The 17,470-nt window shown below is 47.0% G+C and overlaps 1 protein-coding gene across 1 annotated transcript in view; it reads left to right on the top strand.

The window, feature by feature from the left end:
- The first annotated feature begins 963 nt into the window (after positions 1 to 963).
- The window catches only part of LOC133114476 (rho GTPase-activating protein 23-like), an 83,195-nt gene continuing 66,688 nt past the window's right edge, over positions 964 to 17,470 (top strand). The window contains exon 1 of the mRNA XM_061223925.1: positions 964 to 1,313. Within this exon, the coding sequence (XP_061079909.1) occupies positions 1,305 to 1,313 (9 nt within the window). The 5' untranslated portion in view covers positions 964 to 1,304. The remainder of the gene's footprint in view (positions 1,314 to 17,470) is intronic.

Genomic DNA, 17,470 nt, shown 5'->3' with positions numbered 1-17,470 from the left:
ATAATCCCGCAGAACTGGGGTCCTGTTTCTGTGTTTTACTGTGGGGAGGAACATAGGTTCTGCGTAGCTTCACCTATAAACCTGTTTACGTCTACCTGTCGCTTAGCTTGCCTGTTTTCCGTTGCCTTGCGTGGCCTTTTTGGTGGTAAACAGGGGCCTTGGTGGGGCGTTGGGGGCAGGCTGGCTGCGGGGCAGCTGTTTTTATGCGAATGGCGGGGAATGAGAGCAGCGAGGGTGGAGGGAGAAAGGAGAGAGAGGCCCTGGGTTCCTGTTGTTCTGGGGTGGGGAGTTTCCCACCATACAGTCTGAGGGAAACGCTGGAGGATGTCTTCTTCCTGAGCTGCTGAGTGCCAGACCCCTCTCAGCCCTTTCCCCTCTGTGTGTGTGTGTGTGTGTGTGTGTTTATGAATTTGCATGTGTTTGTATAGAAGCTCATATTTCCTCAGTAGTTATTCACTGAAGGACTTGTATCTGACTGAAAGCAACAGGGGGAAACACAGGGAACACCCCCCACGACCCTTTATTTTATCTGTTTAACAGCTGTTCAACTACGGTTCCCAGAATGCCCTGTTCCCACATCAAACCCTGTCTGCCAACGGCTTTGAACCGGTGAACGTATGGCAAGTCAGCGACAGCATAGCGGTTGTCAATGGTGACAGACGTTTTCGTTACAGAGGTATGAGCCTAACAGCTGTCGGAGAATCCCATAGACTGCTGCTGGCGAGGTCACGTGATCTCCTCCTGACCAACCACCTCCCTCCTCCCCTCCCTCTCTCTCTCTCTCTCTCTCTCTAGCTCAACTGGAGTCTCATGCTCCTGTCCCTGTGCTGGGAGGGGGGAGGGGAGGGCGAGGGAGAGAGAGAGGGAGGGGCGGTAAAAGAGGCAAGGGGCGGTGAGGTAAAGGGCCAGCTTACAGAGAGCGAGCGAGCCACAGAGTGTGAGAGTGAGTGAAAGAGAGTAAAGAGAGGGGAGCGTGCTTTCCTAATTCCTTCTGCAGGGGTGAAGTAGTGAGGATTACAAGACCTTTCCTTTCCTGACTGGAAGAGAGAGAGAGGGAGAAACAGAGGGGAGGACAGTTGGCTGGATATTGGAGGCTGTCAAAAGCAGGGGAGAGGAGAGAAGAGCATGGTCCCGCAGAAGGGCGCAGTCCCGTGTCCCCCGGCTGCCTCGCAGGACGTCCAAAGTGTGCAGTGAGGAGGGCAGGGTGTTCCGCTTCACTCCTGCTGCTCCTGCTGCTCCTGCTGCTCCTGCCTCTCCCAGCGGCATGCCCTGGATCAGGAGCCCGCTGGAGCCTCACTGAAGACATGGCCCAGGTACACACACACTCTCTCTCGCGCAAGCACTTACACACACACACTTTCTCGCACAAGCACTTTCACACACACACACACACACACACTCACTGACTGACACTCTTGCACAAGCACACACACATAAGCCCTTTCACATGCATACACTGACTTGCATGTATACACACACTCTCACTCAAGCACTTTCACACATGCTCACACACACTCACACAAGCGCTTTCACAGACACACACACACACACACACACACACACACTCACTCACACTCTTGCACAAGCACACACACACATGTAAGCCCTTTCACATGCATACACTGACTCGTGTGTACACACACACTCTCACACAAGCACTTTCACACATGCTCACACACTCTCGCACAAGCACTTTCACACACACACACACACACACACACACACACACTCACTCACACTCTTGCACAAGCACACACACACACATGTAAGCCCTTTCACATGCATACTCTCTCTCGCACAAGCGCTTTCTCACACACTCTCGCACAAGCGCACACACACGTAAGCCCTTTCACATGCATACACTCACTCGCACGTACACACTTTCGCACAAGCACTTTCGCAAACACATGCTCAAACAGACACACACACACACACACCCCTCCACTCAGCACAACCCCAGTTCACCTGTACCCACTTGGGGACACCCCTTTCTTCACACACTAGCTTTTTTACAAGTGTGTGTGTGTGTACGTGCATGAGTGTGTGCGCTCTCTGCATAACGTTTAGTATTTATAATTTATCTGCCTGACAATCCCGAGAACGGCTTGAGGCTGTTGAACTATTTTTGCGCTACTGTTCCCTTTCTGATGCGACTCAGAGCTGGAGGGAGTGTCGGGACTACAAAAAGCCCGACTCTCTGGCACCTCTTGTCTCATTATAATTAGCGATTAGCACCGCACAACAATAGCAATTAGCATGGGAATGATCCCCCGGCTAATTAGGGCTCCCTTTTACCAAGGCAACTGCTCTCTGGTAAAAAGCTTTGACTGCGGTTTTCCCCCGTTATCCTCACGCGATTCGAACGGCGCGTTTGCTGATGATGCTACTTGAAGAGTCACTCCGTGTTTAGTTTCTTTGTTTTCCGTCACTGTTGGGCAGGCTGGTGAGGTGGTCAGGGATCTACCCTGTGTGGTGGTTTTAACTATTGCCCCTGAGGTCATTCACCTCGTGATTATCTGACCCGCCTGCTTTCCGTGTGTATGTTTCAGTGAGCTGAGACGCATGGAAATGTGACTGTGATAATGGCATAGGTGTGTGAGCTGGCTGACGCGTGCATTTGTGTGAGTGTTTCTGTGTGTGTGTTATGCATGTTCCTCGCCGACGGTGGAGGGTTTGCGCTTTATGTGTGCTTGCACGTGTCTCTGTTTGGGTTCCTGTTTTTTTAAACCCCTGCCTGTGTATGAGTTCTTTTGCCTGTGTTTGAGTTACTGTGGCTGTGTTTGAGTTCCTGTAGCTGTGTTGAGTTCCTGTGGCTGTGTTTGAGTTCCTGTAGCTGTGTTTGAGTTCCTGTGACTGTGTTTGAGTTCCTGTGACTGTGTTTAAGTTAATCTGCCTATATACACTGAGCATATAGGAACATTTTTACTTTATTACACCTAGTTATTCATGCGATTATCTAATCAGCCAATTGTATGGCAGCAGTGCAATGCATACAATCATGCAGACACAGGTCAGGAGCTTCAGTTAATGTTCACATCAACCATCAGAATGGGGAAAAAATCACTTTGACCATGGAATGATTGTTGGTGGCAGACAGGGTGGTTTGAGTATCTCAGAAACTGCTGATCTCCAGGGATTTTCACACACAATAGTCTCAAAGAATGGTGCAAAAAAAAAAAAAAATCCAGTGAGCAGCAGTTCTGCAGACAGAAGTGCCCTGTTAATGAGACAGGTCAGAGGAGAAGGGCCAGACTGGTCAAAGCTGACAGGAAGGTGACATTAATGCAAATAACCACACATTACAACAGTGGTATGCAGAAGCATCTCTGAACACACAACGCATCATAACTCTAAGTGGATATGCTACAGCAGTCGAAGTCTAAAAAATAAGTCTATTAAATACCTAATACACTTATTTGTGTATAAGTTCTGGTTAAAGCCTTCCTCATGCTTGCATTCAGCTTGAGTTTATGCAGGGCAGAAACAGTTAGCATCCATAATTCAGTGAGTTTGTCGGTTTGTTTAACGATAAGACGGAGGCTGTGCTTTGCATTAATGTAAACACATTCCCATAGTTATAGCCAAACGGTGGTTTTTAAAAGCTTGCTCGGGGTGAGGTGTGGGTCCGGATGAGAGATCTGAGAGAAGTAAACCACAGCCTATCAAACCCCTCTGCATTCTACCTCTCCCTTTATCCCTTTTCTCTTTCTTTCCCTCCCTCTGTCCTACTTTCTACACTCTTTTCTTTCTTCCTCCACTCCTTTCTCTCTCCCTCCATCCATACTTCTCAGTCTATCCCCCCCCTCCCTGTCTCTCCCTTTGTCCATCCTCCTTCTCTGTCCTCCCGTCCTTCTCCCTTTCTCCCTGTATCTCTCCATTCTTTCCGTTCTCTCCATTCTTTCCCCATGCTTCTCTCTCTGAGGCCAGGCGGAGCTGTGTGTGTCCTGATAGGGAAGCTGGTTCCTCTGTACGTAGAGTTCCTGACTCCGAGTGTCTCTTTGTCAATTGTCAATTCTACAATCACCCTGATCGCCCTCCAGTATAGAGATGTTGTCACTGCTGCTTTGTGTGTGTGTGTGTGTGTGTCTGTGTGTGTGTGTGTGTGTGTGTGTGTGTGTGTGTGTGCGTGTGTCTGTGTCTGTGTGCACGTGTGTCTGTGTGCGTGTGTGTGCCCATGAGGGTGGGTGCATGTAGGTGTAATTTCTTGCTAGTCTGTATGTGCATGAATGTGTGTATCTTTTTGTGTGTGTGTCTGTCTGCCTGTGTCTGTCTGTCTGTCTGTTTATCATCTCTCCCTTTCCGAAGGAGTAGTAAAGCCCCAGGCAGTGGCACACCTACAGAATATAAATGTCATATTCCTGCCACAAGCTTGTGGATATTTACATAAAATATTGCATTGCTGCATTAGCATAATAGAGGGCACTCCTCTCACAAGTCTCACTGATAAAACAATACACTGTTTATGATTAAATTACATTTGACAAAAATGTCAATAAAGGCCATGTGCTATACTGGAGTGTCTTAATTGATTGCTCAAATGTTAAAGTACATGTACGTTTCACCTTTTAGTAGAGACTCTTAAGCAGAGCACATTTCAGAGCTTTCGTTTTGATTATACGATTACCGCTGATTTTTTACTGAAATCATTAAGCAGGCACCGTGTTCAATGGAGCGCCACCACTGGGAATCAAACCGAAACAAAATTTCACTTACGAACACGTCCCCGAACCGCTATGCTCCGCTGCGAATGACCGTTTGTCCGATATGATGTCGTTGTTAACGACTGCGCTATTTGCCTCGATATTTCTGGCACTGAGATAAACAGCTGTAAGCTTAACGGGGGTCCTCTGAGGGAAACGGCCTTGTGCAGGATTTGGGCCGCTCCTGGTGTGACCTCTGTTTGTAAACACTTCCCGGCGTGGGTGTGTCAGCGCGCATGGAAACGGGGACTGTTTGTGAACGCTGCTATTCCACCCTAACTGTAACGGGCGTTTTAACACTTGGAGTAGCAAATAGAAACGGCAATAGAAAGTCGAAGCGGAGAGATGGGTAGACAGTGGCGGATGGAGGGACAGAGACAAAGGGAGAAAGACAGAGAGATAGAGAGACTGCCCCCTGGCAGGAGCCCTAAGCCCTGGAACAGGTGGTATAATCTCCACATACCCAGGCAGTGGGTCTCTCTCCCTCTCTCTCTCTCTCTCTCTCTCTCTCTCTCTCTCTAGTATGCTTCTAATTTCACACTGAAGCTAGACATATTTATTGCCTTGCCTTCTGTTCCCAGTGGAATGCAGAGGGGGGAAAACCTGGGCGGAAGCAACTTCCTTACCCAACACAACCCAACCCAACACAACACAACACTCATCAAACCTCATTTTCACTGCGCGTAGCCTGCAGTGTTTTCACTAGTCTGCAGTGTGTCACTGGGGTTATTATAGCAGGTAGGCTATGTACTCCCTTTTGGGGTCCCTGCTGTAAAATTCTGATATGCCAGCTTGACCAGCTTGGAAATTGAGCTGGTCAAGCTGGTCATAAAGCTGGTTTAGCTGGGTATGAGCTGGTCAACCAGCATGGCCGAGCTGGTCATTAGCTTGTTAACCAGCTAGTGCTGGTAGCTTGTCAAGCTGGGAGTTGGTCTGATCTGGTCATCCAGCTACCAGCTGTTTCAAAACCTAGTTTGAGTTTTTTTAGCATGGGTAACAGTTTTGTTGCTTACTATGCCGACTTTGCAGGTACAAGAATTAGGGCAGGGATATTTGACTTAAATTACAATGTCAAAGTAAGCTCTCAGTTTCTGGAGTGTTCCCGCAGCAGGTATATGAACTGGCAGAGCGTATTGGGCCAGCCTGCCTGTGGTGGGGTTACCGTAGCACTGGAACATGTCGGCAAACATGAGCCATCCTGGAGTTTACACTATTCCTGTCTGTGACCTGTGGCCAGAAGGGCAGGGGGAGTGAGAGCCAGACAGAGAGAGAGAGAGGGAGAGAAAGTGAAAGCCATTTAGCTCACTGTGAGCTCAGATATGGAGAGCTTGCACGGGTGATAAAACTGGCTCTGCACTGATTCCAGCGCCGTCATGATATCCTCTTCAGTCGGCTACTGACCCCCATTCCTGACCAAGCATAGTGCAAATTAAAGCCAGTCATTGGCGACAGCTTAAACTGTGTGATATGATGCGGATATAAAGAGAACGGAATTTGTCTGCAAGTGGGTGTGGATTTTGACTCTCGTTTGAACTCGCGTTTCACAAACATTCGGACAGCAGGTGTCAGGATGATGAGGACGATTTTAATCTCGAACGGAATGACAAAACGCGCCGATCTCGCTCGTGCTACAGTCTTTAGAAGGGACAAAAACTGAACGCCGGCAGAGGTTGGGTATATATCCGTTTCTGCAACTCTTAACATCTTTGTGCTCTTATCACACAACCGCTAACGTAATCCAGATCTGTAAATTCAGCGGCCAAGCGAGCCTACCCTTTTATATCTGACTGGGTGTCTGGGTCTTATCATGAGGCTCATTTACGAGCAGCTCTGTACCTAATACAGCTCGACAGAAACGGCACGGAACGGAAGCCGTTCTGTTTTGTAGGGTTAACACTCCTCCTTCAGGTACGGACAGATTCTGGAAACAGTGGCAGTTCCTGACAGGAAACCACAGTCTTCACTATTCCGCAGTATCTCCGCACTCTGATAGGAAGAGGGCAGTATTGTGCGCTACACCAGTGAATTCCAAACTGTGGGTGGGGGGGCCACCGCTGGGTCATTGAGTGGGTCACATCATACCATTAGATGCATTAGATACAATTTGTTGCCTATTATATACTTTCCAAGAACATTAACTGCATCCATTACAGAACATCCATTGCATTATTAACTGTGGTTCCATCATATGAATGAACAACTGAAAAAATTTTATGTTCAGACTTCGAAAATGTTGGGGTACATGTTAATTAAGGAAGTTGGGCGCAGAGAATATAGATGTAGGTTAGAAGATGGGAAACTTGACTGCTCCTTTGGGAAAATACCAAAGACCAGTGAACACAAGTGAATATCCCCAGCAATTCCTTCCAGTGTCTCTTATTTCTACTGCCTAACAAATTCAAAATACTTTATTGGCCTCGGAAAGTAATCCATTGTAATATATTGAAATATTTGTCTGTGTAACTTTTGGACATTTATATTCAGGAATATTAGACAGAGAGTGTCGGTAGCAGCAATTTTCAGGTCATACCACAGATTTTCAATGGGATGTAAGTCTGGGTTTAGGTTGGGTCATTCGAGAATACTGACTGCCTTGTTTATAAACCTTTCCTTTGTCGTTTTTTGCTGTTGGCTTTCGGCCATTGTCCTGTTGGAACAAGAGTCTTTGCCCCAAATGCATATCTCTTGTGGCCTAAAAAAAACTGGTTCTCTTCAAGGGTGTTTGTCTCTGTCCGTCTTTTCCTTGATGGAAACAAGCCTCCCAGTCCCTCCTGCTGAAAGGAAACGTCATGGCATGATGCTGCCACCACCAGGCTTGACAGTTGGGATGGTGTTACAGCACACGGGTGCTACTTGGCTGCATTGTACCGAGAGACAAACGTGAAGTGATTTCTTTGACTGTGCTCGTGGGGCTGACGTAAATATCTGCATTTATATAGCGCCTTTATCCAAAGCACTGTACAATTCATGCTTCTCATTCACCCATTCACACACACACACACACACACACACACCAACGCTCGTCAGGAGCAACTGGGGGTTAGATGTTTTCCTCAGGGACATTTCAACACACCTAGGGTGCAATCAAGCCAGCAACCATTCGGCTGCCAGACGACTGCTCTTACCACCTGAGCCAACAGAGGTGTAGGGGCAACGTATGAGTGTATTATAGCTCTCTGCTGTGTGTGACTGTGTCTGTCTGCTCCCTCTACTCTGTACAATGGTGCAGTTGGTTCACATGTCAGAATAACCTGTCTCTCGTATAGGAGCTGCAGTCAGTTTGAGCACAGTGGGCGTGGATGAATAAGTGGGTGTATGTGTGTGTGTGTGTGTGTGCACAAGTGTGTGTGCATGTGTGCATGTGCATGTGTGTACATGTGTGTGTGAACGTGTGTGTATGTGTATGTGTGTGTGTGTGCATAAGTGTGTGTGTATGCGTTTGTGTGCATGTGTGCGTATGCATGTGTGAACGCGTGTGTGTATACATGTGTGTTTGCATGTGTTTGTGTATATAGGTGTGTGTGTGTGCGTGTATGTGTGTGTGTGTATATATATATGTGTGTAGGTGTGTGTATATAGGTGTGTGCGTAGGTGTGTGTGTATATATGTGTATATAGGTGTGTGTATTTATATGTGTGTGTAGGTGTGTATGTATATATAGGTGTGTGTGTGTGTGTGTGCTGCAGTCCGTGAGCGTGGGGCTGCGGCAGAGGGCCCAGTCTGCGGTGCTGAGCCAGGCCCGGTCTGTGGTGCTGAGCCAGGCCCAGTCTGCGGTGCTGAGCCAGGCCCAGTCTGCGGTGCTGAGCCAGGCCCGGGCTGTGGTGCTGAGCCAGGCCCAGTCTGTGGTGCTGAGCCAGGCCCAGTCTGCGGTGCTGAGCCAGGCCCGGGCTGTGGTGCTGAGCCAGGCCCAGTCTGCGGTGCTGAGCCAGGCCCGGGCTGTGGGCTGAGCGGCACAATGGGCAGATTGTGCTGTGGAGCAGGACGCTCGTGTGAAGGGAGTAAACCGGTCCCGCCAGGCTCGGCTCGGCGACGCTGACCTTTCCCGCGCGGTGCCACGGGGGCGGGGCGCCAAGCCAAGGCCTCGGGACCGCGGAGACGTGCCTCTCCTGAGGTCACACCGCCAAACACCCAGATTAATCCGGCTGAGGGGATTCATTAACCCAATGGGGATTATTGTTCTAAACATCGTTCTGGGAAACCATTCAAATATCGTGCTTAATGTTCATTTATTTTTTTTCACTATTATACTGGGGACATTTCAACTATTTTTTGCTCTTTTATCAAGCCGCACGTTTTTCAGGTCGATGTAGAGACACATGGCGTGCCCTGTAATCTGTCTGCTTTTTGAGCTTCTCCTGGTTTTTAATTCTTTTTTATCGAATGGAGATTTTCTCAGCTGACTGGCCTTAACGTGATTATTGTGATGGGAATAACGACACGCACACGAGCAACAGCGCGTGCATATGCAGTGCCTCGCATTCAAATGTCAAATATTTCATTATTCAAAGTAAGGAACGATTCTCTATCACTTTGGCTCGGTTCAGTTCACAGGGGCAACGACTTGTTATTCTCTCACTCTGTAAGTTTGTAATGGCTGAGGGATGCTCACCTTAACCGACATGGAATAATCTAGAAATATGAAATGAAATACTATGTGACCAAGATAGTGAAAAGGAAATGATTGACACGTTTAAATATTGTAATGTATTTATTAAAAAATACAATGGTGAAACATAGTTACATGTATCATCATCATCTTTTTCACGTATTTAGAATAATGTTTTTAACATATTTATTTCCTGTAAGGGTGTTTCTGTGAGGTCAGACCTGAGGGGAGAGTCTGTTGTCATGTTTACAAAATGGGGCGGAGGTCCTATAGTCTAATGAGGACATGCAAGGACTGCCTGTTGCTGTTATAACCGTAACCTGTCGTAAATTGACACCAAGCTGAAAGAGCACTGCATTTCAGACCTTAGAACTCCTGACAACGCGAATTTCCGTTCTCCTATTCTACCAACGGCGATAAAGGCTATTAAATGTATTCTTTAAAATGAGAGCCGGGAACTTAAGTATCTAAACATCCATTTTGGCTTGGTTAAAACAGGTAAATATAGAAAAACAACATAAACCAGTTATTATTACTGAATTACCATTTCAATATATTTCTTCATCCACAGTTACCTACAGACAGCCAACAAGGGATGAATGATAGATGGTGTGTAGCTGCAAGGACAAAGGCATTATGGGTACAAAACAGGAAGTAACACAATGAGCAACCAACAGAGAATTTAGACAGACATTTACGAAGGTATACACTCAAAAAAGTATATCGCTGGAAGAACCTTTCCCAAATTGCAGTGCACCAAGTTTGGGAACCTACAGAGAAATAGTAAGAGATGTAATTTGCATGAAATTGGAACTGGAACTCAAGGTGTTGTGCTATTTAACACCTGCATGACTGAGTTGGGCTGACTCTGTATGTCAATGCTGCTGTTTGTGTCAATAAGTAGCACCCTCTGCCAGTCTGCTCTCCCTGTGTCCTGGTGCTAAACTAACATCCTTGCCCCTGCTTTCACTGCGTCTCTCCAGCCGAGAGAGGCGAAAGCAACGGGTAATTCGCTCAAGTAATATCTGGGGTGTCTTTAGTGCCACCCAGTGGACACACCAAGCAACTGCGCTCACATATTTCCTGTGTGGATTATACGGATTATATGCATTTAGGGAAAACTCGACACGTGTTTGGCACGGAGACAGATGGTAGCCCCTGTTATCCCCGCGCTAGAGTAAGGCAGATTGTTTGTCTTCTCCCCTCTCTTAATTGTATTTGTATATAAACACAAATTAGCGTGTCCAAGCAATGCTGAAGGACGGTTCTTTATCCTGAGCAGCACTGCTACGGTTGAATGTCTCTGAAGCCTGAACTCATATATTGGATCGGAGGTTAAAAAATAAATAATAATAATAAAATAAAATGGCGGAAAGTTGTACCGCACTGATGAGAGGTGTCCGTTTGGGGTGAGAGGTTAGCATCAGGGCGCTAGGCTAAATTAGAAAATTCAGCAGCACACTAATGCATTCCAATTAGTGGGCGCATTCCTAAATAATTTTTCCAGAAGGAACACAGGAGCAAATGCTTCTAAAATGGGAGCACTCGAGAGCCTTGAAGCATGATGCGCGAGGGTAACGTTTTGTCATAGTGTTGCGCGAGGGTAACGTTTTGTCATAGGATTTGACGGAAGCCCCAGTAAGGATATGACTAGGACATGACTAGAGATTAGTCTCCAACATTCCCAAAAAAATGTCACCCCCCTCCCACACACACATACACACACTAACCATACCACTTTCCCAGCCAACGCCTTGTCTAGACAAAGTGTCTGTGCTGGCCTTTATAAGGATTATTGTCATGTGTATTGCTTATTTCTGCAATAATGCTAACAACAACAACAAAAAACAATTTGTCACATAAATATGAAATGAACATAAATTATATGTTTTTTTGTATTGCTGTGATACAAAGATGTTTAAAACACTATACATTTATTGACTCCATTCAAGGAAACGAGACAAAACATCAAAGGGATTTGTTTTTAGTACACAATGGGCCAGTTTCACCAACACAGATTAAGCCTAGTCCTAGACTAAATTCAATTTTGGAGAGATTCTCCATACAAAACTCAATTTACTCCAGGACTAAATTTAATCTGTGTCTGTGAACCAGTCCATTATGGCACTAATTACTTGTTATTTTTAGAGTGAATCTGGCCAGTCGATATGTTAGAAAACAGCTGTGTAAAATGACTGTTTTCCCATTGCTGAAAGGCAACAATATTATGGGCTAAATGTTCTCTCCTGGTCTGGCATGTTAAGTAGAACAAGAAGTGTTCTGTGAACTTTCTGTTCCCCAATAACTCATCTGGGATGGCATTTTCCACCCCTAATAGTGCCCCCCCACCCCCCAGCCCTGGATACTGATCTAGGAACAGCACTTGGAGTCAGAAACCTCCCACAGGGATGTAATTCGTCCTGCTTAACCACAAATAGCCTATTGATTTTCAGAATTTACATACAAAGGAGTTAGGGATGCCATACGACATTGAGAGAATATTTTATGATAAAGCCAAATACTAGCAGCCCCAGAGCCATTTTGTTTCTGGAAATCAGTATTTCCTGATTAATCATGGAAAATCTGGAAAAGAGCACATCCCTGATCCTCATGGCGGGAATGCCTCTCCCGGGCAGAGTGGACGAGGTGGGCAGGGCCTGTCCTGCTGGAAACGGTGATTGGGGGGTTGCGATGGCGGCTCCCCTCCCGGTGGAAAGGGGGGAGGGGGGGGGGCATGGCGAACACAATGGGGTGCCACCTGGCAGAGCGCGGTCAGGACAGGAAGTGAGGTCAGTCCGGGTGAACTTCCCCTGCCCTCTGACCTCAGGACGTCCTGTCTGAGGAAAGGCGAGGCCAGATTAAAGAATAGGGAGCAGGTGAGCGAGCACGTGGTGTGTGAAAGACAGCCGTGTTATTGGCTGCTTAGGCATGTGTCCAAAAGACAGGTGTGCTATTGGCTGCTTAGGCATGTGTCCGAAAGACAGGTGTGCTATTGGCTGTTTAGGCATGTGTCAGAAAGGAAGCAATGCTATTGGCTGTTGAGGTAGAGTAGCCTGGGAGGGAGCAATGCTATTGGCTGCTGAAGCAGAGGAAAAGCAGTCCAAAAGGAAGTGATATTGACTGCCCAAGCAGGGGAGACTGAAGTGGAAAGTCTCACAAACTTTGACAATGATGTCGAGGATCAGACATACTGTCTTTGTGAGAAATAGTATGTACCATGGCGCGCCCTTTGATTCTGAGATATTCACGTCTGAGAAGCAGAATTATTTAAAATTATTCGAGGCAGTATGTGCTTATCACATTTATCTGGAAAGCAAAAGGAGTTACCAGACATGACTGAAATTGCAGAGTTTGTGCACTCTGTTGCCCGCAGTGCCTGAGAACACCTGCAGGGGGCAGCAGAGAAAAGTGGAGAGGTAGTATAGTGTTTTCAGACCAAATGTCAGAATGGGGAAGAAATGTGATCTTTGACCATGGAATGATTGTTGGTGCCAGGCAGGGCAGTTTGAGTATCTCAGAAACTGCTGATCTCCTGGGATTGGGATTTTCATGCACAACAGTCTCTAGAGTTGTTTTGCAGAGAATGGTGTGAAAAACAAAAAAACATCCAGCGAGCAGCAGTTCTGCAGGCAGAAACGTCTTGTTAATGAGAGAGGAGAGAGGTCAGAGGAGAAGGGCCAGACTGGTCTAAGCTGACAGGAAGGTGACAGTAATGCAAATAACCACGCATTACAACAGTGGTATGCAGAAGAGCATCAGTACTCAGGGATCCCCACACAGCGACTCGCCTGGTTCTGATCTGCCCGCTAGCCGCGTTTCTTAATGCGCTCTTATCCACAGCCTCCTCAGCTCTGCCTGGGAGGAGCGCTCAGAAGCCTGAGAGAAACAGCTGGAGCAGACAATGCAGCGAAGGAGAGAAGCAGAGAGAGAGGGAGGGGGGACATCTCTCCCCTGCAATAACAAACCGGGAAGGAGGGCGGGGTTTTTCTATCCGCACCTCCACATCTCTCCTCCTCCTCCCCCCTCTCCCCGCCTCCCCAGTCCCCTGTCTCCCCCGGGGCGTAGCGCTCCAGGCTGGGGCGTGGCCCCGTCGTTCTGCCCCGAGGAGCCGCGTGAAACCGTGTGAAACGTTGAAAGCCAGCTTTGACTACATTTGTTTCGATGTAACCAAATCGACAGCTCATTTGTATGTCTCTTGTACTTTGTAGTGCATTTGACTTCCCTGCCGATTCGTACGCACAGGTCTGTGACAGCAGGCTGTCAAGGAGGGTCAAGTAGCGTGTCAACATGTGACCCAAACACATCACAGCCCAAGCAGACCTGGGTCGAATACGTAATTGTTTTGGATTCAAATATTTTTGACACACTCTGCAGGGCGGCTCTGAGGTAATCCACAGCAGGGCGGACTCGCCCCTGTGAGTGTCCCAGGGAGGGCTCAGCTGTGTGGGGCTCAGGGCTCGGTGTCCAGAGACGCAGGGAAAGGCTGCACTTACGGCCTGTAGGGATTCCTCCCCAACACACACACACACACCCACGTGCGCACACACGCACACCCATGTGGGCGCGCACACACACACACACACACACACACACCCATGTGGGCGCACACACACACACACACACGCGCACACACAGTAGTGCAGGGAGATCCTCTGTGTCAACAGGCAGGGGGCTGGGCAGGATTTTAATGCTGACATCTTGGTCACATATACAGGCACAGACACACACACATAGGCACAGACGCACATACGCCCACAGACACACACATACGCACAGACACACACACATACACACACAGAAACAGGCGCGCACACACACAGGCGCAGATGCACATACACACAGACACACACACCCACACACACGCACAGGCAGAGACACAAGCACACACGGCACACACGCACTGGCACACATGCACACACACAGATGCACACATACACACTTTGGGATGGACACACACACGCGCACCGGCACAGAAGCACATACACACATACACTCAGTGAGCACTTTATTAGGTATTTATTAGACTTATTTTTTTACTTATGGGCCTTCTGCTGCTGTAGCCTATCCACTTAGAGGTTTGGTGTGTTGTGTGTTCAGAGATGCCCTAATGCATACCACCGCTGTAATGTTTGGTCATTTGTGTTCCAGTCACTTTCCTGTCAGCTTCCACCAGTCTGGCCCTTTTCCGCTGACCTCTCTCATTAACAATTTTTTTCCCCCAGCAGAACTGCTGCTCACTGGATGATGAAATGGTCATTGAATGTACACTTCAGAAATAAAAGTATGAAAAGTGCCTAAAAAGGTACAAATGTTTGTCGTTGGGCGGTGGTATCCTATAGGTGCATAACATGTACCCCTAGACAGCACATTTTTTTGCCTTTAAAACATACTCATTTGTACCCAAAAAGAACATTACTGAACTTTCGGGGTACATTTGATCCTTGAAGAACAAAAATGTAACCTCCACTGTCACTTTATTTCTGAGAGCATACACGTATGCATATGTACACACAAACACACACACACACGCTCACACACTGGCAAACAAGGCAAACAGAAAAGTGCAGGGTTTTATTCTGTTCTAGTTCATCAATACTGGAGCACAGTTATTTTACAGTTCATCAATATTAAAGCACTGTGTTCTGACTGCATATGGGGCAGAGGCAATAAAAAGCCTTAAATTCAATTAGCGAGGAAATGAGCAACAGACTACATATTGCCAGAGAAGCCAGAGAAAATATATTCATTTCTGGGCATTACACAGTTGCATGGGTACCTGAGACAGAGAGATAGTGTGTGATAAGTGTGCATATGTGTGAGAGGGATTGTGTAATAAGTGTATCTGCATGAGAGGGAGTGAGAGTGTGGGTCACACTTTGCAATAAAGTTAAATAAATTGCCATTAACAGGGAGCGTGAGTGTATAATAAGTGTGTGCATTTGTGTGTGTTCGGCCAGGTATCTCTGTGTACCAGTGTTCTGGACAGGTCCACCAGTGTAGTGTTTGTTGCTAATTTGCCACACCGTGAAATGTACAAGGTTGTCACCTGGCTGACCTCGCACATTTTGGCTGTGTTTTTACATGGCTTAGTGTTTCCTATAGTAACCAATAAGAGCTCTAAGGCATCATGTCAGCCCAAATGTTGTCACCCGCCATGACGCCGATGAAATGGCTGCTTGTTCTGTCTGTGCTATACTCTGCACTGCTGGTGCTCTCCTCGCCTGTTGATCTCTAGGTTCTTGGCATTGGTCGGTGGAACCAGCGGGGTTCTGTGATTTGTTGCCCTGGCCCACAGCTTAAGCAGGGCATCCTAAAGCTATGCTAATGGACTGAGCTGGTCCAGGCTAGTGCTATGCTAATGGCCTGAGCTGGTCCAGGCTAGTGCTGCGCTAATGGACTGAGCTGGTCCAGGCTAGTGCTGCGCTAATGGACTGAGCTGGTCTCGGCTAGTGCTACGCTAATGGACTGAGCTGGTCCAGGCTAGTGCTATGCTAATGGACTGAGCTGGTCCAGGCTAGTGCTACAGTAATGGACTGAGCTGGTCTGGGCTAGTGCTATGCTAATGGACTGAGCTGGTCCAGGCTAGTGCTATGCTAATGGACTGAGCTGGTCTGGGCTAGTGCTATGCTAATGGACTGAGCTGGTCCAGGCTAGTGCTATGCTAATGGACTGAGCTGGTCTGGGCTAGTGCTATGCTAATGGACTGAGCTGGTCCAGGCTAGTGCTATGCTAATGGACTGAGCTGGTCTGGGCTAGTGCTATGCTAATGGACTGAGCTGGTCCAGGCTAGTGCTATGCTAATGGACTGAGCTGGTCTGGGCTAGTGCTGCGCTAATGGACTGAGCTGGCCTGGGCTAGCGCTACGCTAATTGACTGGGCCGGCCAGCTCTGCTTCACTAAAACGATGATGAAAAACCAGTTGCAATCGGAAGCAAATGAGACCACCTGATTCCAAGCCTATGACAGGAAAACTTCATGTTTAAACAACTTTTCATTCCATGTTACCAGCGTACAGAACTGTCCATATGTGTATGCTTGTGGAAGTGTGTCTGTGAGTGTGTATGCATGTGTGCACACAGATGTTCTGTGTGTGTCTGTGTGTGAGAATGGGCATGTCCAATGGGGTGGCACTGGAATTTGATTGGCCACCCTGATTTTCCCATCTAAAATGGCATGTTGTCATTGGCTAATATAACTGGTAATAGTGTGGCCGCCCTTACTGAGTTTGTGAGCATTGGTCCCCAGCCACCCCATGAAGAAAAGCCCCTGAGTGTGAGGACTTTAGACCCGTGGACCTCGATTTAGACCTTACTTCTGATGTTTTCCCATGTTTGGAGAGGAGCACGACTGTCACCATTCCTAGTTTGATACTAGAGGTGGAAAATCCAGGTTCAGAAGTCCTCACAAATATTTTGTTCCAATAACCAGACATTTCTGACAGGGGGCACAACGAATTAGTGAAATCAGCTGGCTGAGTTCATGGGTGGAAGAATGGCAGAACTTTTACTTACAGACCACTGAACTTTTCACCTCAGTTTGACATGGTGTAATAGAGACCCAATGAAAGTCTTTAAGCGTTAGACCCAGTATCCTCTTTATATCCAATACCACTTTTCCTTTGAGTGATACCATCTAAAACAGGCTACCCGTTTTTGTTGCTTATGCAATTCTTATTTTCTGCTGCCCTGTTCTCTCATTCCACATTCTTTGCACCGTTATTTAAAAAAAAAAAAGAATTTAATTAAAAAAAATTATAAATGGCAAAATCGTCACAATCAAATCGTATATCACTTCTCCTTTTTTTAATTGCTTTATTCTTTTACATTTTATTGTATCTCGACGTACTCGTTAGTTAATGAGCAAGTGACAATGCAGTTTTTGAACAGACATACAATCCATAGCCTGTAGCATTTGGACGGGCACACCCATAAGTGCATGTCATCATGCGTTCATCCTCCATGCTTACTCCAACATTATCTTTAATATGTTAGAACTCAAAAATAACATTATCCAAAGCAAAGAATAATATATTTTTTTAAATAAATGACTTTTTAAAGATACTTGGCCAGGAGTCACGTATTGTTCCTGTCCTTGTTCTTCTGCCATTATTCGACAATCCCCCCACCCTTCCCTCCCACACATATACACACGCATACAATACCCA

The sequence above is a fragment of the Conger conger genome, chromosome 16 (assembly GCF_963514075.1).
Source record: "Conger conger chromosome 16, fConCon1.1, whole genome shotgun sequence".
Lineage (NCBI taxonomy): Eukaryota > Metazoa > Chordata > Actinopteri > Anguilliformes > Congridae > Conger > Conger conger.
The sequence above is the reverse complement of the archived record's forward strand: the minus strand, read 5'-3'. Positions and strand labels throughout refer to the sequence as shown.